General features: G+C 41.6%; 1 protein-coding gene across 3 annotated transcripts in view; it reads right to left on the bottom strand.

Annotated features, from left to right (window-relative positions):
• Positions 1-25511, bottom strand: part of fam184ab (family with sequence similarity 184 member Ab) — a 212553-nt gene extending 187042 nt beyond the window's left edge. For all 3 annotated transcript variants that reach the window (XM_031756301.2, XM_031756302.2, XM_039599176.1), the window contains exon 1: positions 24829-25511. In XM_031756301.2, coding sequence (XP_031612161.2) covers positions 24829-24990 — 162 coding nt within the window. In that variant the 5' untranslated portion in view covers positions 24991-25511. The remainder of the gene's footprint in view (positions 1-24828) is intronic.
• Positions 25512-25913: the final 402 nt, after the last annotated feature.

The raw sequence follows: 25913 nt of genomic DNA, 5'->3' as shown, positions 1-25913 counted from the left end.
ACCTCTTGTATTGGCAATCTTCTGGCCACTACTCCCAGTTCGTGGCAATAGGTGAGAAAAGCTCACACAGTATATATCAACAGCTTTGCTTTCGTGCTCAGCTCTCTCATCATCACCACAGACTAGTACAGGTTCTGCATCACTGAAGATGCCATGCTGACCCATCTGTCAATCTGTCACTCGTTCCCACTTGTAAACAAGAGCTTAAGAATAAAATGTTTTAAAATAAATAAAACATCAGCAGTCAAGCCAACAACTCTGATTACAGCTTCCTGCTTTTCTCTCTTTTATTTGATAACAAAACTGTACATCATTACCAAATATGCTTTAAATTGTGTAATATAATCATTAAAAGAAGAAAAATATCCTGACACGAAACTCACTTTCATCCAGTTTGACTGACTGGAAACAGCAAAAACAAAAACACACATTGCGTTTGGCTTCAAGGAGCTAGCAGAGTTAGTCTATGGACAAAGTATGGTCACCTAATCCTCTGCTTGTTTAGTAACGCTTTCTCAAGACGTGAGAAAATATTTAATCCGAGTCCCTCATGAACTTCATATGTTGCATGAAGGTCAAACTGAAGCTTTAGCCTTGGGCTTTATGGCTTATTGTGAAACTATTAGCATAATTCAATATAACCATTTATCACTTGTTTTCATGTTTAAAGTAAACTTAACCACGAATCCTATAAAGATTAAAAAACACAAACTCCTGTACTATTTAAGAATATTTAAATCTATTTGTAAATCAAAGAAAAATTAGGCTAAGAGCTTACCATCCCAGTATAACAACACAAAGCTTAGAATAAAGTAGTCAATGAATGTAACCTGATTCTATGAGTGAGCTGCATTGTGCCTATTCTCTTTTAGAATCTCCATCCTCTGCTATTTTCTGAGATAGTTTTGCAATGTTGGCAGTTGCCACCACTGAACACGGCTTTTCACAGTCTGATAGGGAATATATCCTCACCTACATTTCTTTTCATTGTCCATAAGAGGACAAGCATTGAGTTTTACATCAAAATATTGCAGTTGAATTGATTAACAAAATAATAATAATTGTTTTGCAAATGGAAATTGTTCATTGACATGAATATCACAGTATTAGTAAAATAAACTGTAAAAATTAATACAGAAATCATGACAGAAAAATTCATGGCTTAATTTATTGGATATTTTTCCTTCTCACGGTTTAAGTTTAAGTCACATTCTTCCTTCATGTTTGCAATTACTCACCAAGTCTGTGGTTCAGTTGCTTCATTTTACTTTAATTAGTGCTGACATTTCTCACTTTTTAGCATTTTAACCATTTGCACATAAAAGCAGTTTCATGTTTAAAAAAAGGGAAACTTGTACTTGGCATTGATGGCACAGATGGTGTCAGCTGTTTGGGCTATAAAGGTGGTGTGTTTTGTGCTTTAAAAGTACAGAGAGCAGTGAAGCTACAGCATTTTCTACAGTGATTTAGCTTTTAGTCTGTCAGCTGCCCTAGGCAGAGATGTGCCCTTATCAACAACATTTTTTTTTCTGGATAAACAAGGTTAAGCTATATTATTTTCCTCTGTTAAATGGTTTTATTTTTTGTCATTTTTGGCAAAAATCATCAATCATCATTGATTAAACAGGTAGATTTTATTATGAAATTCTTCTATAAACATGCTCAGTAAATTCAAATGGGTTACAGATCTTGTACTTTCTACCTCAGCATTTCAGTTTAGAGCTTTACTGCAGCTAAAGTGCATATCTAATGCTGCAATCTTCCACATAAACAAGAAAAAAAAGGGACAAAGACTGAATTAAAGGAACATTTAACTTCCTGTAAGGCACAAAGAGGCAAAGAGAAGCAAGGTAGGCATTTGTAGAGAAAGAGCTTTATTGATTGGACATAAACCACCCCTCAGAAAACTGACTGATATAAAAGCAGCAACGCTGAGTCATGGGGTTGTCAAGCTGTCAGCAAAGAAAGGCCAGAGGACTGTGCAGATAGATGGAAATATGTGGAAACAATCAGAAATATACTAAAAAGTTATGAACAAACAATTTCCCCAACTTTGGTTAATTTATTAGTGAACATATTGTCTCACAGATTGCGGTTCAATCATTTTGGCTCTACTTCTCTGTTTATAACAGATTGATTCCAAATTAAAGTTTCGGCTCAATAATTCCCTCTTGTGACTTAAAAGCTATAAAAAGAGCTGGAAATGTTGATGAACTGGTGTCAAATTGTTTTTGTTGTTTTCTATGTTAATATATGCATTATACATATACATTACATAGACAGCTGCATCCAATTTAAATTTAATTTTCTTTACTAGGATAACTTAAGTTTCAAGTTACTACCGTATTATGTCCTTTATCCCATCCCTGTTGACTACTGGCCATAATATCCCCTGAGGGATTGGTTTCATCTTATCTTAATGGGAGGACAGACTGAAGACTGGGTGAAGTCATGGCGAGCCCTGCTGTTGTTTGGATGTCCTTTAGCTTGAGGGAAGGACAGACTGATAAACAGAGACATGGAGAGAGGATGTGAAGAAGAGAGGAGTAAACACAGGCCTGCCAATTTTAGAAAGAGCCAAGAGGGGCATGGTCTTCAGGAGAATAAATAAAAGTGCAAAACGAAAGAGCAAACAGCAACTGAAGAGTGAATATTCAACACTAACGTTTATGTAAAGATTACAGTGTAATATGAATAACAAATCATTTGAAGGCATCAAATTCATGTGCCACAGCATGCAGGTAGTTCTCTTCTCTGCTTTCAGATTAAAGAAACATCACCCAAAAAAGTATACAAGGACATTAATGGATTATTATAGATAAAAGAATATAATTTAGAAGTGAGCAGCAAAAGGACATGTTTGGGTACTTACAATAATAATGTGCTTTTGCCACTTTTTGAGTAGTAGAGTACCACGTTTCTGCTGCTGATGCTGCGAGTGTTTGGCATAGTTGGGTGTTACAGGGGTTAGGGATGGCCATGATTTTCCAATAGAAGTGGACGGACTAGAAGCAGAACTGGTCACAGGTTGTTTTTTTTCCCTGAACAGCTTATTACCTTTTTACCATAGACCCACAGGTCTACTAACTCGCCCAGTCTGTGTTTTATGTTTAAACTTGCTCACCAATCTCACCTATTATTACTCAAGTTGATGTTAAAAAAGACCCTTAACATTCTTCTCTTAAATAAATAAATAAAATAAAATAAAATAAATTAAAAAAAAAACAGGTCTGAACTATTACACCCAATATAGTTTGAACTATTTCATTTTGAATTGGGCCACTTTTACACAAGGTCATTATTTGGGAAAAAAAGAAGGAAAAAAAAGCATATATTCTTTGAACACTGATAATAATTCAGATCCACAGTCAGGAAAAAAAGAAGTAAACACTACACTCTTGTATAAGCCAGATACTTATTAGCAAATAATCAAATATATCTCAAAGAAACTTCCTTCAGCAACAAACTTTAGGAATGAAATAACTGCAAAAGTAAAAGCAATAACAGTTTTTTATTGTTGAGGAATCATATGCAAGCCACTGCCCTCAGTTATTTCTATGACCTTATACCCAAATGATGCACACGGTGAGAAGGAGAGGGTAACTGCCAGTGTTAGGCCCATCTCTCCCATCAGTGAAGAGAAACAGAACCCAGTGAGTAAAGATGGATCCCTGGTGGCCGAGTAGGCTCACGCGCTGCCAAGAAAAGAAGAGAAAGTCGAAGCAGACTTTAGCCTCGAAAATCCTGATGCTTGCTCGCTACTGACAACGTCTGCCAAACAGCTCCCTTTTCTTGTTAAGTGTGTGGGCTGGTGTCAAGTTAGTAGGTCTTCACTTTGTAGTGGCTTTCAGTCAGTACTGTTTATTCCCACATCAATTTAGGGCATTGATGAACACTTTACACTTTATGTAAATATGTCTGACGGTCTTTTCTGATAAACCTTTATTCTAGTCCGTGAATTAGAGCTGAAATAAACAGACACAGAGGAATGCAGAGGAAATAAGTCTAATAAAAATTACAGTTGTTGTGGAGAGGAAAACCTGGCCCACAGTTGTCATCACTGATGGATTATACACGGAAATCCAGCCCACGAAATGCACTCATGTGCAAAAGTGTGCAGCTTTATTTCTTTTTTCCACATCAAAGCTGTAAATTATACAGATCCATACAACTGATCGCTCCTTTATTCTGCAGCATTTTTTATCTTTCAGAATCTATGCTGTGCTTTTGGCTAAGTGTCACAGATTAGTAGGCAGAGGACTCACTCGCAGGATTCTGAAGTTTCAAGAGAAGGTGAAGGTTTATTCATAAAGTGACACCAAGTGAGAATATATACATATATACAGTGGAAAAGATAACATGGAGCTCCAGGAAGTGGGGGGGACCGAAGGGAAGGTCCCAGACGGGGGTACACACACGCTCCTCTTCAACCTGATCCGTAACTCTCTCCAAATAGCTCACGCTCACTCACACACATCCACAGAAATCCAGACGACAAGGAAGACAGGCAGGGAGTCTAGAAAGCCTGTACACAGAGGAAAACAATGTCAGGAGGAAACTCTAGGAAATCACAAGAAACACTTTCTTAGTCGAGGCTACACTGACGCTAGGTAGTGTGACGATCCAGCGAGGAAGCAACCTCTCTTGCCATCTTAAGTAGTCTGCCAGGATCAGTGTGAATGAGCCACAGGTGCGTGTTCAGGGCGGGTCCAGAGGCGGGGATGGGAGAGGTTAAGACAAAAAATACACACAACGACCTCTCCAGATCTAGAGAACCATGACAGTACCCCCCCCTCAACGGGAGCCTCCAGGCGACCCACCAGGCCTGTCCGGATGGGCGCGATGGAAATCCCGGACCATACCCCGGTGAAGGATAGCGGACCTAGGGACCCAAGAGCGTCCCTCCGGGCCGTAGCCCTCCCAATCCACCAGATACTGAACTCCCCGCCCACGGCGCTGCGAGTCCATGATGCGCGTAATAGAATACGCGGGCTGGCCACCAACGAACCGGGCGGGCGGAGGGGGCCTGGAAGGAGGGCACAGAGGACTGGACAGGTGTGGTTTCAACTGAGACACATGGAACACATTGTGGATACGCATGCTACGTGGGAGCTGTAACCGCACCGAGACTGGGTTAACAACTGCCTCGACGGTAAAGGGTCCAATGAAGGTAGGTGCAAGTTTCTTAGACTCAGTGCGGACAGGGACGAACCTCGTGGAGAGCCATACCTTCTGCCCAGGTGTGTAGGTGGGTGCGGGCGTCCTCTGACGGTCAGCTAGCTGTTGATTCCGTTCCTTGGTTCGAAGGAGGGCGGCACGAGTAGCTCGCCAGACTCGCCGACATCTGCGGAGGTGGTGCTGCACAGAAGGAACGAGATGCTCACCTTCCACAGATGGGAGAAGGGGTGGCTGATATCCAAGCGAGGCCTCGAAAGGCGACATTCCAGTGGCGGAGGAGGTGTGGCTGTTGTGAGCATACTCAATCCAGGCTAGATGCGAGCACCAGGTGTTTTGGTTTGTTGAGGCCACGCATCTCAGGGCTGTTTCCAGTTCCTGGTTCAGCCTCTCCGTCTGCCCATTGGTTTGGGGATGGTAACCTGAAGAGAGACTGACCTGGGCACCAATGGATGAGCAGAATTCTTTCCATACCTTGGACGTGAACTGCGGCCCACGATCGGAGACGACGTCAGAGGGAATTCCATGAAGGCGAAACACGTGGTCGGTAAGCAGCTGGGCGGTCTCGAGGGCTGTGGGAAGCTTGGGTAATGCTACAAAATGTGCAGCTTTAGAGAAGCGATCAACAATAGACAGAATTACTGTGTTACCTGCCGAAGGTGGAAGTCCGGTAACAAAGTCGAGGGCAATGTGTGACCACGGTCGACCCGGGGTAGGGAGTGGACGAAGCAAGCCTGCAGGGGGAGTGTTTTGTGACTTATTTTGGGCGCAGGTAGTACAGACTTTAACATATTCTCGGGCATCCTGGGCTAAAGATGGCCACCAGAAAGTGCGTTCCAGAAAGGCGATGGTGCGTTGGATTCCAGGGTGACATGAGAATCTTGCTGTGTGGGCCCATTGGAGCACCTGGGATCGCACGGACGAAGGGATGTAGAGCCGCCCCGGGGGTCCTGTCCCCGGATCAGGTTCGGTACGCTGGGCCTGCCGCACCATCGACTCAATCTCCCAAGTGAGGCCTCCTATGACACAGCCCGGAGGCAAGATCGACGCCACCTCCCGATCCCCCTCAGAGGATGAAAACTGACGTGATAAAGCATCTGGTTTGACATTTCGGGACCCGGGCCTGTAAGTAATGGAGAAATTGAAACGAGTGAAGAAAAGCGCCCATCTGGCCTGACGTGCGTTGAGGCGTTTTGCTGCCTGAAGGTAGGCGAGGTTCTTGTGGTCGGTCCACACAATGAAAGGCTGTGCTGTCCCCTCCAGCCAGTGCCGCCACTCCTCCAGTGCCAGTTTGATGGCAAGTAGCTCCCTGTCGCCAACGTCGTAGTTTTGCTCTGCGGGTGAGAGCCGACGAGAGAAGTAAGCGCATGGATGGAGTTTACCTTCAGTCGTCTGAGAGAGGACGGCCCCCACGCCCGTATCTGAGGCATCCACCTCCACGATGAAGGGTTGGTTGAGATCAGGCTGGGAGAGGATGGGAGCAGAGGCAAAACGTTGTTTCAGATGATTGAATGCCTCCGTGGCCGCCTGGCCCCACTGGAACATAACCTTAGGGGAAGTGAGGTAAGTAAGAGGTGAGACAATTTTGCTGAAGTCACGGATGAAACGACGATAGAAATTTGCAAACCCTAAAAAACGTTGAAGCTGTTTGCGGTTTGGGGGTGTGGGCCACTCCAAAACCGCTTTGACCTTTCCAGGATCCGGTCTCAAGTTCCCCTGCTCAATAATGAATCCAAGGAAAGAAACAGTGGTTACATGAAACTCACACTTCTCTGCTTTGACAAAAAGGCGGTTTTGCAATAATCTTTGTAACACCAGTTTGACATGTTTTTCATGCTCTGACACTGACCTGGAGAAGATGAGTATATCGTCTAGATAGACGAAAACGAAGTGGTTGAGGAAGTCTCTGAGGACGTCGTTCACGAGAGCTTGGAAGACTGCCGGGGCATTTGTTAGTCCAAAAGGCATGACAAGATATTCAAAATGTCCCAGATGGGTGTTGAAGGCCGTCTTCCACTCATCCCCCTCCCTAATGCGAACCAAATGGTAAGCACTCCGGAGGTCAAGTTTACTGAATATTTTCATCCCACGGAGAAGCTCAAATGCTGAGGTCAGCAGGGGCAGCGGGTATTTATTCCTGACAGTGATTGCATTCAAGCCCCGATAGTCAATGCACGGCCGGAGGGACTTGTCTTTCTTGTCCACGAAGAAAAATCCTGCTGCCACGGGAGAGGTAGATGGCCGAACGATTCCTGCAGCCAGTGCGTCAGTAATGTACTCCTCCATGGCTTCTCTTTCTGGCTGTGACAGGCTATAGAGTCGGCTAGTAGGCAACGGAGCTCCTGGCAACAAGTCGATGGAACAGTCATAATAGAATGAAGAGAATAGTCCTTACTAAACACCTCCGCTAGTTCATGGTACACTGAAGGAACTGCTGTTAGGTCCGGAGGAACCTGCGGGGGTGACCTAGAGGAGCCGACGGATGGAATGGCGGATTTTAAGCATGTCATATGGCAACCCTCCCCCCATCTAGACATACAGCCAGCCAGCCAGCCCCGTGCGGGGCAAACGGCGATGAAATGTCCGTGACGGCCGCAGTATAAACACTCACCGGCCATGAAACGGCGCTGCCTCTCCGTTGGCGTAAGCCGGGCGCGTCCGATCTGCATCGGCTCCGCCTCGCTGGGGCTCACGTCCATCGAGGCCGGCTGTTGTGGTGAAGCAGCACTGCCGGCAACAATCCCAACACTGAGCGGAGCACTCTGGGAAACTGAGTGTCGCGTCCCGCGGCGCATTCGCAGGCGCTCGTCAACGTGAATGCACAGGGACATTAATGATCTGAGAGATGATGGCAATTCCCTCGTCATGAGCTCATCCTTCAAATCCTCCGCAATATTGTTGAGCAGAACCTCCTTTACTGCCTCTTCTCTCCACCCGGTTTCTACAGCGAGAATGCGGAAGTCAATCGAGAAGTCAGCCATAGTGCGTTTACCTTGTTTCAGATTTAGTAGATGCTGTGCAGCAGCAGAGGGCCCGCCGTCCCTTTCAAACACGCCTTTGAATTCAGTCAGGAACTCGGGGTAGGAGATATTCGGCAGGGTTTTCAATAGTGCCTGAGCCCACTGGAGCGCGCGGTCTCGTAGCAGCTGAACAAAGAAAGCAATCCGGGCATCGTCGCTGGCATACGTCCTGTGCTGCTGGCGGAAAAACAGGGAGACTTGGGCAAGAAAACCCGAACATTTCTCCAGCTCACCTGTAAACGGCTCGGGACTTGGCATCGTCCTCCCTGGGGCCTCTAGCCAGGCAGCGGGAGGGTCGGGGGGTGCAGCAGCGGCCTGGGGACTCGGAGATGTAGAGGTATTTACATGCGGAGATGGACTTACGCTTGGAGAGGGCGGGCTTACCAGGGGCGTGCGCTGGGCGAGAGCCTGTGTAAGGGCGGAGAGCTCTTCATTGATATGGTGGAGCATCTTCTCGTGCCGCTCCAGCAGGGCTTCCTGAGTGAGGAGAGCCCGTTGAACAGGGTCAGAATCTGCTGAGTCCATAGTGGCTGGATCGTTCTGTCACAGATTAGTAGGCAGAGGACTCACTCGCAGGATTCTGAAGTTTCAAGAGAAGGTGAAGGTTTATTCACAAAGTGACACCAAGTGAGAATATATACATATATACAGTGGAAAAGATAACATGGAGCTCCAGGAAGTGGGGGGGACCGAAGGGAAGGTCCCAGACGGGGGTACACACACGCTCCTCTTCAACCTGATCCCAGGGCTCGCAAAATCGCTAGCCCGACGTCCCGGGGCTAGCGATTTTTCCAGTCGGGCTACCAAAATCTATCTCAGCCCTGCCCGTCGGGCTATCATAGGAAGGGAAAATATGTGTCAATGCTTTTGCATCCTTTCGAAAATGTAGCTGAGTAATTATGTCATCGGCATCGATGAGCCACTGCCAATACGTGACATATTGAAATCGCGTTTGAATTTGTGCTTGTTTTTTGCTTTCACTTTCACTTTGCGATCGCGCGAACGGTGTGTAGAGAGCGGCAGCACTAATTGGTGAGTGACGATTAATTGCGCACCAATTCCTTTGACATCGTCTTATCACTCATTAGCTTACTATTCAAACGTGACAAGTGAAATCTCCCACAGCAAGTTTAAACATGTGAGAGGTTGATTGCGCAGAGAATCGCTGACCGTTATGTAAGTACGTGTGTAAAAGCAGCAGGATTTACGCCGGTATTTTAGTTCTGCTGAGCCAAATAAGACAGGTCAGGGTGAAGAAGGGGCAGCCAAATAAAAGCCTACCACAAAACGGAAATGTTATGACAAATCAGACTATGAGGCAAAAGAAAGCTCAGCTTTTTGGTTTCATGGACAAAAGAATTTCTGTGGCTGGAATATGACGAGCTAAATAACATGATGTTCTGCCGGGTGTGTCGTGAGTTTCATTTCATTTGAGTCGACAAGCGCCTTTGTAACTGGGACCAGTAATTTTAAGAAAGACCCCATCAGAACCCATGAGAATGCATTATTGCTCAGTCTGCAATATCTTTCCCAGAACAAACAGCAATTGCAAAAAACATACTAAAAATAAACCAAGCACAAGCAGAAATCCTGAAAAATCTTTCAAAAGCGTACTATGTTGCAAAGAGTGAACTACCATTGTCAAAATTTAGCAGTCTTTGCAAACTTCAAAAAGCAAATGGCCTAGATCTTAGTTCCACTTACCCCTTACCCTTGACTTCAGTGGAAATTTCAGATTCAGGATCTGACACAGACTGATTCATGTTCTAAACAGTTCTTACAAGTTCATAGAAATTTCTGTTCAATTAGAACCAAGTATTTGAGTTGATGACTGTGATTTTTATACAGTTGTTGTGATTTGTATTTTAACAACTTTCTGATTAATTTTTGTTTCCGTTACAATATTATACTTTAATGTATAATATTGTAAAGGAAACAAAACATTAAAAAATTGCTCTCTTTTTTATTCGGGCTATTTAAATTTATTTTGGGCTACCAAAAACTGAAGAGGGCCTGCCCGAAGGGCTACCAGAGATTTTGAAATTTTGCGAGCCTTGGATCCGTAACTCTCTCCAAATAGCTCACGCTCACTCACACACATCCACAGAAATCCAGACGACAAGGAAGACGGGCAGGGAGTCTAGAAAGCCTGTACACAGAGGAAAACAATGTCAGGAGGAAACTCTAGGAAATCACAAGAAACACTTTCTTAGTCGAGGCTACACTGACGCTAGGTAGTGTGACGATCCAGCGAGGAAGCAACCTCTCTTGCCATCTTAAGTAGTCTGCCAGGATCAGTGTGAATGAGCCACAGGTGCGTGTTCAGGGCGGGTCCAGAGGCGGGGATGGGAGAGGTTAAGACAAAAAATACACACAACGACCTCTCCAGATCTAGAGAACCATGACACTAAGATACTATTTTAAAATCTCTGGACTGGTGCTTTGGAAATATATTGAATTAAAAGACATTGCGCAGATATTTCACTATATATCATCAAGTAAAAAGCAAATAAAGTCACTCACCAATCAACAGAGGAGAATAAAAGTTAGGAAAAAGAGCTGGCCAGGCCCATTGGTGGCCAGGGTGAAATACTATGAAGCAAGTTCAATATGGTTTTATCTATGTTAGGGGGCTTGACAAAATCTAAACCCCAGTCTGAGATAAGAATTATCACAATGGTGGTTATCATCTTTCTCTGCTAAACCTTTGTGCTTCAGGCTCTGTGTGCGGTCATACGAAACGAGGCTTTGATGCATCATTCGACTGTTTCACTGCAGAAAACCGAGTGCTGCCTACTGCAGCCTCAGACTTAAGCAAAAGAATGCGTGATAAAGATCTAGTCAAAAGTAAATAAAAAGCCAAATAGCAATATTGCTGTTGCAAATAAGTAAAGAGAGTGATGCTGTGAGAAGTCTTAGATCTTCACTAATTCACAAATGAATAGCTGTTACAGCAGAACACTTTAGAAATGTGAAACTTGAGCCATTTAAACATTAACGCATGTTTATTCATGTTTGACAGTCTGATGAAGGGGAAGTGGGAATAAGTTTGTGGACAAGTCAAAGGGAAATACATTTTTACTGATTAAGAGCCTACAAATAGTTTATTTTTTTAATCTGTGTTCTAGTATCTGCAAATCAAGCAGTGTAAAACTTTACTACTTATCAGTATATTAAGTATAAAAATATATTTCTACATTACTAAATGAATACATGTACAGTTTGTGTGGCTGTAAGCTTCTACCAGGGCTTGATTTGGTAGTGTTAGTCAGGTGATGTTGAACAGGTGGCAGGTGTTCTTACTGCAGAGAGTCTGGATCGCACGTAGAGCAAAATGTCATCAACATAATTACTGAAAAATTGCCACTTAAAACCAATTTTATACTGAAACTGACTCCGGATCAGGTCATACGCTCAGCATAAGTTACCGAAGTGATCTAACAGCTGAAAACTCTTTGACTACTGACTTTCTTTTGCTTTAGGTATCATTAAGTTAAACTTTTCATTATTGTATTGTTTTATTTATTAATTTAACTTTCTTGGTTTTTCCCCCATCTAGATATCTTTATTGTTATTCCCTTCATCCTCTGGCCCATTTCAGGGAATACAACACAAGGTTATAAAACAAGAGACAACTCAACAATTACCTGTGAGATTTCTTAGGTTAGCAAATCCTCCAGATAATACTATGCTGGTAAATATATCCTACCAACAGTGATTTCTTGGTCAAAATACTCCATATACTCAGTGTAGAAATGTTTACCACGATTTCAATTCCAGCTCTAATGATGTGGTTTTTGCTCTACTTCTACAAACACAATCAGCTGTGCGCAGCTGCTCTTGCCCACAAGCCGCTGCCTTTCAATATGGCCACCAGAAGGACTGTTACATCACCTGAAAGCCCTCACAGTGAAAACAATCCTGTGCAGAGCACGCCTTGTTGCAGGCAATTTGTGACAAAGCGATGATGGATTACATCCTTCTGGGCCATTACTGGCTCATGGAAGTGAAAAAAATATTGGTGCGATGTTGTTTCCTGGCATGTTTTTTTCTCTCTCTCCGCAAAAGTTGAAATTTTACTGAGCTGACATTTCTTTTTTATAGTTGAACAACATGCAATGTGGACAAATTATGCAAATACAACACTGACAACATTGACGAAGACTGTTTCTTTTTTTGCCTCTCTCTCTTTTTATTGTTAATTTTTCAGATGTCAAAAATGCTAATACTGATTAATCAAACAAAAAATGTTCATCCACTTTGTTTTAAACTTAAACTTGTGATTGGTGGAGATACCATGAATGGATCAGGCCAGTTAAGCCAAACCTTGATACCTTTACTTGTTTTCCTCAACAATAGCACAGTATGTAATGGTATTAAGTTGGAGTCGAACTTTAAGCATAAACAGTTATCTGAATGATTAAATGTTTTATCACAATAGATAAAACTTATTTTTCTTTGATTGACAAATACCTACACCTTTGATTAAAAATTTTAATTATATTCAGCTGGCCTAATAAGCTCAATGTCACCTTCAAAAATAAAAATACAACACATGTGAATTGAAGCAACAAAAAGACTTTACTATTCCATAAACTGTGATACAATAAATGCCATTTAAGCCTTAAAATTTCCAAAAATCTTATATGAACATTAGTCATCCAGTGAATCAGTGAGGCAGGTCCCACTGCAGCTTTTACAGGCTGCTGAGTACAACCCTGCCACACTGCGCTGGAATGAGTTCTCACATCAGACATCTCATAACAGTAACAATAAAAACACACCGACTGTGTTTACAGGCAAACCTTCATCATACTGGAGGTGGAAGACACTGACCTCCTCTTATGAGACTTTCCACAAGGACAGCTGAGTGTTTGTCTGATATATCAGGCGTGTGTAATGACCAATTGTGCACTGGTGTAGCTCCGCGTCTCGCCTGTTGCTGCGACATGAGTTGCTGCAGCGTCAGCCAAATAAATCGGGGCAGAAAAGACGAGCAGCGATGTGGCTTCTGGCTGTCCGAAAGCAGAGGAAACAGTCAAGGTCAAACATTAAGAATGACTCATCAAATCACCCTCCATGCGCACCTCGCGACGCCATGAGCCACATGTGTGTGCATCCAAGCACGTGTCTGTGTGTGTGTGTGCACGGTTTTCTGTGTGTGTGGGTGCGTCTGTGTGACAACAGGCATGTCGGCAATGCTTTATTTGTTCTGGATAGTGCTTCAAGCCAATATGTTCCCATCTCACCCCCTATCTTTGTGCTCAGCTCCCTGTATGTTTGTGGTTCAGTGTAAGTGTGTGAGTGTGTGAGTGTGTGGGCGTATCTTAATGAAATCTGACAGAGAATTGTGACAATCAGTGAAGGAGCATCCTGCAGAGGTTAATAAGCTGTACTCCTCACAGCAGCAGCAGCAGGCCGCTTTTCTCTCTCTCTCTCTCTCACACACACACACACACACACACACACACACACACACACACACACACACCATTATCCCTGTGTTTTCATTCTCCCAAAATTATAGTTAGAAATCACAAAGCTGAAATTCATGCCCAGTATCTTTAGCACCCTATAAGAGCCAATCTTCTTTGTTTGTCACCTCAAGAAAGTACTCTGAAAGGATACTGCGGCTGCTCCTTGGAATGTTTTCTGAGACAAAAAGTAGCTTATAATCAAATCCCACTCCCACCCTTCCGAGATCTGAACTAGGACTTGTGGTTTGGTGTAGCACTCAACAGAATAACACACAGATAGACTTTAACTTAGGCAGTTCAAACTGAACTGTCAGAGGGACATCTCCATTCAAGTCAGTAATTACTTAAATTCCGGATAGATTAAGACTCTTTTCAAATGAAAAACCCTGAGTTAAACTGATCAGTAATTTTCTAAACGGACTTTGTGAACTGCATTACTGACTGCATTTTCTTTGCCTGTTTACTCTGCAGTTGAATCCTCTGCTACAATGTTGTTGTAGGGCAACCGTGTCTCCTGTGGCATATTCAAGGTGGAGAAAAACAATCATCAGAATTTGCTGAATTCTGAACCAATTTTCAAATAGACTGGATGGCATAAATCATTAAAAGAACTTTTTCATTTGCCACAGACCCCTGGTGCCACATCATTCAAGAATCCAAGGACAGAGTCCAAAGACTTACCTCCTACCTTCTTCTCCTAATCACATTTCCTTGACCTCGATGGAAAAGTAATGAGGGCATTGAAAAGTGTAAAGGAGAATTAATAAGGATTTGTGGGGGGAAAAGGGAAGCACAGTGCTCAGAAAATCCAATCGTACCTACTGATGAGATCAGAGTGGAGATGACTGGCCGTAATGCACGGCCACATTTAGAGAAAACCAAAATACAGCATATCAGCACACACACCTCACATCCACTGTGAGGGGAGGGGTGATGACCGACGCACCTTGCAGATATTGAATCGACCATGAACTCCTCTGTACACCAATGTATTCTTGAATCAGTGTTAGTCCATCTGTCTAACAGCTTATTGTATGTCTGGCTAAAACTGGGTCATGCAACAGGACAATAATCCAAGCACAGCAGCAAATCTACAACACAATGACTGTAATAGAAAAGAGTGAAGGTGCTGCACTGGGCTAGTCAAAGTCCAGACCTCAACATGCCTGAAAGGCTGTGTCAGAACATTAATACAGCTGTGCATAAATGAAGGCTCACGAACCTCAATGTACGATGATGTGAGAGACTGAAAGTCACAGAGAAAATTATTACTTCAAGTTATTGCTGCTAAAGGTGGTTCTACAAGGTTTGAGATGAGCTGATGAGGTGCTCTTAGTTTTTCTTTTTCTCATAACTGTACTTATGTAAACTACTACAGCTAAATGCACGTTGATCAGTTAATAAAACCGACAATCTTGATTTACAGACTCTATAGACACCTGTGTTCTTCACTCCAGGCAACAGCTCAACAAGAAACAGATTTTATTACAGCACTGTAATATTCATGTTACATGAGCTGAACCATCAGGCAGGGTGTCGCTACGACTTGTGGGATGGCATCATCTCCTTTCTTTTCATTAAGAATGGCCCAGTGCATCCTCTGCTGAATGAGGTAATAAAGGAAGAATTGAAACAACTTTCCTACATTTTTAGAGAATTCAACCAGCTCTTGTTACAACTGCCACACAGATACGTCCAGGTCACTTCACTAAGTTGGGAGTAGAATTCAGTTTATTTAAAAGCACGTTACCCAAGTTTTAATCATGCAGCCTCTGCTTTGTTGTCTTTGTTAGAGCAGCTATACTGAAATAACAGTATCAAATGGATGCTAATTGCTACAGCTAATATGACCATTAACAGGAGAAGCCGCAGTATCAAGTGCATCTTTAACTCGTTAAAGAGTATAACTCAGATAAGTATTCGATCTTTGTTAATCATTACAAATTTATTTCAATTTCAAATCTTCTTATTTGTTTAAAAATCTGTGTGCACAGTATCAGGCTTTAAAATCCCAATCAGCAAGCAGTACTCTATTCCCAGATCTGGACTCATGTTGCTCTGGCCATCTGCTCTCTAACCCTGCCCCGGCTACACAGATCACTGCACTACCACCCCTGGATTATGGCATCAACACACGCACATGCTGCTGCCAAGTTAGTGCCATGATAGTGTATTTATGTTTTCCTGCGTTGTCTTCAGTGCAGTCACTAAATACAATAACAAGGAACATTAACCTTATATTTCTACAAAAGAAAAAAATATTCCATCTTTTATCTACCATGAGTACTTCTTCCTGTAGTACTGAACAGACGTTCGGCCACAATGTGAAATAAGGGAATAGTTGGGAATATAAAATTAGAAAACTACTAAGCCTCGGATTGTAGAGCAGCTTGTGTGGATCTTCTCATCTTTTCTGAGTTGCTTGTAAAGAAGCCCCACTAGGGAGGAAAAAATGTAATTAACAAATTTCTCTATGGATATGTCTGAGTCAGAATATCATTTAATCAGAGCATAAAACCAAATCCTCTTATCATCTTATGTTGGACCTTGCTTAGTGTCTATATGTGATACAGACAATATAGAGCAGTGTACATGTTGCACACTTTAGTGGAGTCATCGTGAATTATGATTACAGTTCCTATTCCAACGCCATAGAGATCCATATAGAAGAAAGAAACGTAAGTATAGAAAAAGCAAAACCTTTTCTCCATTCAAACTGTTACTTTTAAAGCAGCCATCCACAAACTTTAGACTGCCATCTAAACTATAGTCCATCCAAACTAAAGATAAAGCATTTCTCTTTGGGGGTTTTTCATTGATTTATTTGGGCATCTGTTGGTGATCTGTCTTTTTAAAGCTGATTCTCCATAAAAGCATGTATTTCTTGCACTTGATAGCTACCACTCTAAGTTATTTCATGCCTCTGACAGGAAACAAGACGAGCTTAGGACTAAAGACAATCAGTTGGTCAGAAAATGAAGAATATGTGTCATTTTTAAATCATGTTTTTCTTTTAATTTTTTCTGGTTTGTTTTAAAGTGAAAATACTGCTTTTTTTCAGCTCAGCAATACCTTTAAGATAGGGCTGTGCCATATCAAACTGTCCATGATAACACCACTATACATTTTTACCAGATAAAAAAGTGTCATCTCAATGAGATAGTGCCGACATGCATTTCTCATGAAATGCATGTCGGCACACGTCAACCTCCAATGACGATTTAGTACCTAAAAAATTAGCTACTTACAACACTGTACTTTGCAAAATACACTAGAAAATGTTTCCCGCTAAAGCTGGAAACAACAAACTTGTTTTACCACTTGAGACTAAAAACACACACAACAATTGGTGATGTGCAACCTACAAGTAAGCAAATGACTTGAATGAGCATGTCTGGAGCTCTCTGTAGTTGCATCCATGTGACAGGAAGAGCAAACAGTGGATGGAAATTACTGTTGCTGTTACATGATGGGAATTCTTTTAGTAGCTGGTTAAAAATCTCGACCCAAGATACAACAACCAAAGGAGAAAATATTTTTCCATTTCAAGCTTTTTAGTATGTCTGTATTGTTCAGACTGTTGAAGAGTAACAAGGCTAACTTTAACTAAAGTTTTAAGCAGTTCTGTTATACTTTTACTTAAAAACGTCAGGTAAAACACTACTAACACTACTTTTGAAGTTACATTTGACTTCTGTATATATTGGTGTCTCACTACCATTGCACTGTACCTTGTGGCACTAGAGTCATACTTTGAATTAGGTCACTTGCCATCAATGATAGTGGTTCTTGGAAAAGAAGGATGGATAATGCTCTTCATTTAGTTTGCACTTAATAGCAGCCCTGTTTGAAATTCTTGCACTTCATTTATATGCTACTTAGCACTAATTAGGAGGAACCTGTGTTCCTGCGATGCATCCATATCATTTATGGAGGACATGTGTTATTTAAGCTAGCTAGTTGTAGCTGGTGACATAGTACTAAACACTCTTGTCCAAATATGCTCACTTCTGGCTATTAAAAAAAAACAAGATGGTGATGGGCAAAATGCAAAAGTAATCAGTGACATCATGGTGGTTACATCTATTTATATGGATGGATTTAGCAAAGCTTTAGAAAAATGAGATAAGGACTCAGCAGAGATGGTTTGATGTTGACTTTTTTTTTTCCTCAAACTATATTTGAAAATATCTTTGCTGAAATGTTTATACGCTGATTTGGTGCTGCAGCACTACATAATATGAATTACAAACATCACACACACACACAAACACACAGACTCCATGGTATTTCAGTATCTCTGTCTCTTTCGATCCCTTCGTCCAGAAATGCACAGAGAGCTCAGAGGTCTATTTCTGACTCACTTCAACACTAAAGTCAGTCAGGCATTGCTGATGAAATACACACACACAAACCCTAGGCTAGGTAATACATTTGTTATAAAGCCTTCTCCTGACGATGCAAAATGACATGCTGCCCTCTCTGTTTCCCAGAGCTCTGACAACAACCAGAAACCTCACTCCTGACTCATTGTGGACGGCCTACAAGATCAAGCGTATTTTTTTTTTTTGTTATGAAAATCAGCCCACATCTTACAGTACGTTGCCCTGAATTATAATTTAAAACTTGTTGCCATAGCAGCAAAGCCCCTACACTGCCTTCTTTTTGACAGAAACACTACAGTAAAAGGAAAGCCATCAGAGAGTGTAACTTATGAAAAAAAAGAAAAATCATGACAGTGAAATCCCAGCAGAGCCTGAAGTACACAAAGGCAAGCAGCTTTGTGGGATTAAAAATTACTGCATGAAGTCTTAAAGAACAGTGCCAACAAGTCTTGCATCGCAAATCATGAAATTCAGCATCCCACGAGAATTGCAATCAATAACTGACTTACTGACTTTGCATGAAATCCCAGCAAAAACGTATGAACACTGCTTCACTGACGCACACTACAACTGTCAGCCTGCTCTCATAGCAAAAGTTGAAGTGGTCACGTACAAGCACTCTCTTTGTTCATGTTCACGGACACAAATTCTCACATGTTTTCATGTCAGTCAGCACGACTTTGAGACTGAAATGTATTTTGAGTCTGCGATGCACAGGTTATCCAGACTCCTAAGTGGGAAACACTCCATCACGGAAACCAAAAATACAAGCTTTAAAAGATGCTGCATTTATTACATGTGTTTCCTGTATTTTTATTATGACGATTTAACCTGGCGGGAGTTACATATGTTCACATTAAGCAGTTATAGTGTGTTATTATGCGGAGAGCATGCACACCAGCATAGCTAATTCTCCATCCCTTGCTGAGATTTTTACTTTCCAAATCCTCATTCACGCATTTAAGACTGCTTCCATGCAGGAAGCAATTCGCTCATCATGCATTACTTTGTCGCTGATGGTTTGTCTCTAGTTTACTCAAGGCTTCACCTGCCAACGTAAACCTGTAATTTATTCACCACCCTGTAATATGTCAATCGATGGCATGCTTTGCTCTCTGGCTGAAGTTGAGATTTGCCCACTTTGTCTCTCAAGCAATTATTTTGTCTTTGTACGTAACAAAATAATTTATTGTATTATGCAATAGTAATGTAAACTATATAAAGTATTGCAAAATTTCAGTAACTATAAAATAATTAGGATAACAAAAAACAGAATTATAGTAGCACTGAAAAAAGCTGGCTGATGTTATCAGGATTAAAAATCATGTCCAGATTATAAAAACTAAATAAGGGAAAAAAGGTAAAAGATTTTGAAAAATCATAACATATAAAGCAGAAACTATAGATTCAAATAATTCAGTTAAAATACGGGACTAAAGAGATGCGTCAGTCGCTCCCGAATCATCCTGTGACAGCGAGCTGGAAATCATCCAGGCAGAGATGTGTCATGAGAGTGGCTCAGAGAGGTTCCAAGGTTGCTATTTATTCCTGAATGCATCTCTCACTCTGTAGAGATCAGCGGTCAGCAGATGGGCCGAATGCTATCAGCCTGTTCCCCTCCCCTGCTTTGTCGTGGCCCAACACAACAAGGCACTAGAGACACGAGGCTCAGATGTGTCGCCTGTGGGAACGTGTGGTGATCATGTGACTTGGCGTATGAAAACAACATCTACTATTGTGTCAGTTGGTGCACACTCACTGGAAATATGGTTTTATCTCAGCCTCTGTTTCACTATGAAATTAATGCTTCTCCACTTTTTCTATGAAGACATTATTTCTTGTACTTCAATATATAGGCTGAACTCAGGATCAAAAATGGCTGAATAAAAATGAAATATATGTCATTTTTAAATTCCATGGTATTGTTTCATTAGTTATTTTTCTTATTAACATAACAAATACATAAATAAATATTTGATGGCAATCTTGAAAATTGTTTAATGTAAATGAATTCTTGGGATACAGGTGCAGTAAAAATTGTGTAAATTGCTATTTTGTGCTTCCCATCACTGTCTTAAATTCATGTTTTGTTGTTATACTTCCTATACAAGAGCCAACAGTGGCATTAAAGACAATATATCAAGAAGGAAGTGTTGATGAAGAGAAAAAAGAAATCTTGTTGATAAACACATCAAAATATCAGCCATTTTTTTGATAGACTGTGTGGTGGGGCGTGGTCTGCGGTGCCGTGCAGGGAGGGCGGACGCACCTGCACGGCATCCGTAATCACGCCCGCCGGGTTAAAACACGGAGACTCAGGTGTGTGTGGTGTGTTGTGGTGAGATGTGAATAAAGATGTCTCTAAATGATACTCCGTGGTCCCGCCGTGCCTTATTCTCACCACAGACTGCAATAAAAATATTTAGTTAAACTATGATTGATCTTATTTTTTAACAGTTTAGCACCTTCATTGGAATTCTTTATTAAATAGATTAAAAGCTGACTCTCATTGAGAAAACGTAGATTAAACTACTCTGCAGCATCATGCAGGCTTTCATAGAAGTGCCGGATTTAAAAGTTTTCTACCCTGTTGCTGACCGATGATCCGTGGTAAGTGTACAGGTGCAGAACTGGGAAAAAAACTGGAACTGGAAGTGAGGAATTACCTGGACAGACAATGAAAAAAATCATTTTCATGAGTCCTGTCCACTGTGAGGTTAGGTTTATCAACACTATGACACAAAAACTGTAAATTATAAACACTCCAGAGTATAAACTCTGGTGCAGTTTATATACGGCATTAGAGTCCAGGGCCCTGTTTCAGAAAGCGGGTTTAGAAAACTCAGAGTTAAAAATGATACTCAGGGTTGAGTAACCCCGAACTGTCCAACTCGGAATATTCGGTTTCAGAAAGGCTGATAACAATTAGTTCAATCAACGCGGAGTTGCTTTAACCCCAAGTTAAGCGCACGCATAAAGCCCTGATTAGTGGAGCACAGATTAAGCGAGTCACCATGGAGACGGAGGGAAAGAAGGCGCGGCCAATGTATTTTACAGCGCTTGAGGCCGAAATTCTGATGGCAGCATATGCCGATAACATGCAAATTTTGCGGAAAAAAAGTAACACAGCCTCAGCTGCAAAAGAAAGGGAGCATGCATGGCAATACATAGCCGACAGAGTCAATGCGTGAGTGTTAATTTAAACATTGATCTAGGGATTTCCACCCATTTAACACGTTATTTTATTATATTTCATTTTATTTTTTATTTTATACATTTTATTTTGTGATGTGATGTGAGCGCAGGTGCAACCCAACAGGCCCCAAACGTTCCTGGCAGCAAGTAAAAATGAAATATAAAAAATGTAGAGGAAGAGGGTCCAGCCACTTCTCCAACAAACCTTTCCTCAGTAAGATGTTCAGCACTGATTTACAACCAACCTAAGTAGGCATGTACTATGAATGTCAATGCTATTTTCTGTGTTTCAATAGCTCCCTGTAAAGCAGCTGTACAAGACCTGTTTGATCAAGAAAATAAAAAAATGCTTTTTGGAAATGGAACACTTCAAGCAGCAGAATGGAATGTGAGTGCCATCTATACAGCCAATCACGCCTGGGAACCCTGAAAATAAATGTAAAATCTAAGTAGTAGTTCAAGTATCACCACATCATGAATTAAGTTTTGTTCATCCTGATACCTGCAATTTTGTGGAATCCCTCTTTGATAAATCTTGTGGGTCTATGACCGGGGAACACCACAAACAAGTACAGGAGACGTTTCAGTGCAACTGTAACATTCCTGACTGCCCGACAGACGGTAGCCTTGGAAACGTGCTCAGCGTCACCAATATTATACAGAAAGCTCCCGTTTGCAAAAAAACGAAGTGCAATACAAATAATATGTACAGAACTGAGAGAATGTCCGCGATGTGTCACATGAGCAATATAAGGCCTGAGGATGTTATTCAAATAAATTATGGATTGTGCTGAAAAACGGTAACGTTCACACAGAAAATCATCAGGAAATGATAAAATGTCCAAACGCGCTCTAATCACTCTCTCCCGGCAGAGAGCTCTGCGGAGAATTTGGGCTTCAACATCTACTGGCTCTTCAAGGAAGGGGCACGCCATGTCTGACACTTCCTACAGTCAGGTTTCCGACAAAGAGGCGGAGAAAGTCAGGGTTAGTTGAAGTAAACCTGCTAGGGGGCAGGTTAGCTTCACGGAGTGTGTCGTCATAGTAACTCACTCAGAATTAATCTAAACTTGCTTTGTGAAACCGAAAACCCAGAGTTTTCGTTAACTCAGGGTATACTTACTCAGAGTTTGCACTAAACCGGCTTTCTGAAACAGGGCCCAGATTTTGAAAGGTGATGAAAAGACCAATGTTATTTTTTTTAGTGTAGGTTAGTGTAGGTTACTTTTTTTTAGTAAGCATAGAAATAATATTTTTGGGGGGGTCTTGTAGTTTTTATTTAATCCATTTTTATGTCTCCTTTGAATCCAATGAGTCCTAGCAATTCTAACACTATGTTAAGAGAACATTTTTCATAAGCAAAATATAGTCTGACAACATAATGTTAAGGGGTTATGTTTAGCTCCTTGTAAACCATCCTAATAATAATTTTGTTGCACCCAAATTTGTCTGCTTTGCTGACCCGTGTTGTCCAGAATTATGCAAAAAGACAGCATTACTACATAATATTATAGAAATTAATGTTATAGTCTACACATCAGCTTTTCACTGAAAAGAATATATTTGTGCTTTTCCAATATTCTCTGTCCAAGGCACACCAAAGCGTGAGCTGAAAGATTAGGACTAACGTCTGTAATCAGTTCTTCTTTTGACTGGGCTGTCAGATGATGCGACTCAGCACCTGCACCTAGGTGTCAGAATTAAGGACCTAAATGCAGGACTCCAGGCAGACTAAATATTTAAAAGCAAACCTTTCATGAGGCACGCACAGGAACAGATATAGACACCACAACAAAGACTAAGGGAAAAGGACAGGACTATTTATACACATAGGGGAATCAGGAAAGTGGAGAGATCTGGAAGGAACAAGATACAGGTGAAGACCAAAAAAAATCACAGCAGAGGAAGTAAAATTCAAAGTTAGACACAAGAGACAATGTTAAATTAGGACATTAAATTCAAAACAGGACCATACCCAGGTAGCTAGGCTGAGACAAGCAAGGTTTTTTGCTTCACAATAAGCTCCACTATCATATACTTTGCCTCCATATTAAAATAATAGTAAAAAAAAAGAAAAGAAAAAGGTATTGTTGATATAACATTCCCTTTTGGCATTACAGTAGCCATACACAAAAATGTCTTTTAAACTTAAATAAATGAAATCAAAATTAACATAACTGTTTTTTGACAGGGGGTCTGTTGGATCTTCATATAAAATACCAAAAGTTCCCATGAAGAAAAATCCCTGTACCTTTAACACTACATAATATTTGAACAAAACTGTGGCAAATAAACACAAGTTAAATTTTTTTTATGCAAAACATACAAAAATATTACATGTGCAATTTCCTTTAAATTATTATTAAAAGCTACACTGCATATTACAATGGTGAATTAGCTACCACGGTCGAAAAGACCTTTTTCTATTTCATTGTGACTTTAAAGAGTCCACTCTGCACTAAGGCTTGGCACACACCTAGCCCAAGGCTGCTGAATTGTTTGTTTTTTTTAAGCATCCACTCTCTCAGCACAAAGAGAGCACAAATCTTATACTTAGAAGTCAGAGGCAAATCCTCAGAGTATATATCACCAACTCCAGGCGTCAAACCCTTCAGAAGCCACCTGGAAACATGTATAAGTGCCTGGTGGACCCCCCAGCTCGATGATAATGACACCCTGGAGCCAGAAACATGTACTGACATGGAGCCAATGTTTTGGAGGCACCAAAGTTTGGCAAGTGACATAAAAGAACTGATCCTGCTTTGAGGTGAAAATCATTTAAAATGCCCTTGAAAGACCATAGATGCGGGTGGTGTAGAGGAATATTATTCAAGTCTGCTGGTCTAGAGCAACCATATATACTGTGAATGATCTCCAAAATATAATTTGCATAATTGCATAATGCTTGATATTATAAGGGATCAAAGTTTTCAGGAAGGGTCTAGTTTAACTGCATACAACACTTATGCATGAGAGGTAAAACTAAATGCCAGAAGAGTCTGTGCTGCTAAAGATGATTAATGAATGAGATGGCTGATATTGTGGCCAATGACCCGCTGCTCGCTTAAGATGCAGCATCCAAGCAGATCTTCAGGCAGCTCGTACCTCCCAGGTAAGAAATCACGCCAAACTCACTAAAATAAAATATCAAACTTTCAGGGCGTTTGTATGCTTTTAGATTTCAGTATGCCATGAGGCATTCAGAACTGCTGCTTCACAATTCAAACACCAGCAGCATGCATTTAACTTAAATCCAACTTTAACTTCCTTTTAACCAAAGCGAATTACAGCTGTAGTGAGCATACCCTACTTTAGGAGTGAATCATTTTTTATCAGGCTAATAAATGTCGCCTTAAATGGACCCCGAAAGTACAAGAACACCCTGAAAATCCACTAAAAAATATCAGTCTTGTTGTGCTCGTTAGACATGTAAACCGACACAAGTTTAATTGCTAAACGGGCAAATTTCCAATGGAGTTTGGTGCCCAGTTCTCACACCAGAACAGCAGGTACAGGGTCTTACCCAAGGGTTGAAGAGAGAGTGCAGAGGAGGCCTCCTAAAAAAATGCTCCTTACCTTTGTTAGCTGTGCTATCTTCTTGCTCATCTTCAGGTGTAGGTCTTGGGTATATTCCATGGCGATGCCGGACTGAAAGGACATGCTGGATGCCGAGGATGTGCTAAATTTCCCCTGACCGGCAGGGCAGTAGCGCTGCTGCCAACCCGACCCAGTCGCCATCTTCACGATGATGCCTCAGATGCTCGAGAAAGATATGGGCAGTAATAATAATAATAAACTGGACGGTGCTAATGAGCGGTGGAGAGGACTGGGACTGTGGAGGATTTATGTTTTTGCCGAGAAAAATAAATCAGAAATATGAAGCCTTTTGAGCCCACAGACTGTTAAGAATTGGTTTCATTTTTGCTTGGGTCGGGGTAATAGTACACCAGAGGGGTGAAATGAGTAATTTTAAGGTCCGGAAACATGAGCTACTACCATCTCGTCCGGAATGCGTCCGTTTTCAGCGGGTCCAGTCTGCTGTCACCTGGCGCTGATGTGCACCCGTTTCCAGGGAGCTGGTTGGCGGGCTGGCTCCCGGTCGGTCACCTTGATACAGAAATTTGTCAGCGGCAGCCGTTAACAGTGATTCCTCCTCGGTGCATTCCGGCTACACTGAGGAAGAAGTGAGTAGAGACTGGGGGTAAGTGTGTGTGAGCGTGTAGGACAGGCTCGGCTGGCTGCTGCTCCTCTGTTGCCATGGATCACCTCAACAGTTTATGCTGCATTCACGTAGGATGGGAGCAGCGCTGCATTCACGTGCTGTCGGACAAAACGAAACGTGCTCACGTACAGCAAGCCAACAGCAAAATACGGTTACTATAATTAACTACGCTAAAAGTAGGTGTCCATTATAGTCAACGGAAATAAAATAATACTGTTTACGATTTTTCGTTCTTAAAATATAACAAAAATAAAATAAAAATATGGAAGAAATGGCTTTGATCTCCTAAGCAGCCTTTGAGGCTTTGATTCATTATTTATTGAGACGTGTATACACGACCGTGTGTCAAAAGCTTTTTAAAACTTCCCAGGCTTCACTGAAACTAATCTGAATCCAAAGCATAAAGTAGAAATACAATCTAATTAGGCTTTAAATTTGG

The sequence above is a fragment of the Oreochromis aureus genome, linkage group 15 (assembly GCF_013358895.1).
Source record: "Oreochromis aureus strain Israel breed Guangdong linkage group 15, ZZ_aureus, whole genome shotgun sequence".
In the NCBI taxonomy this organism is placed as follows: Eukaryota; Metazoa; Chordata; class Actinopteri; order Cichliformes; family Cichlidae; genus Oreochromis; species Oreochromis aureus.
This window is presented reverse-complemented; position numbering and strand designations above follow the sequence as displayed.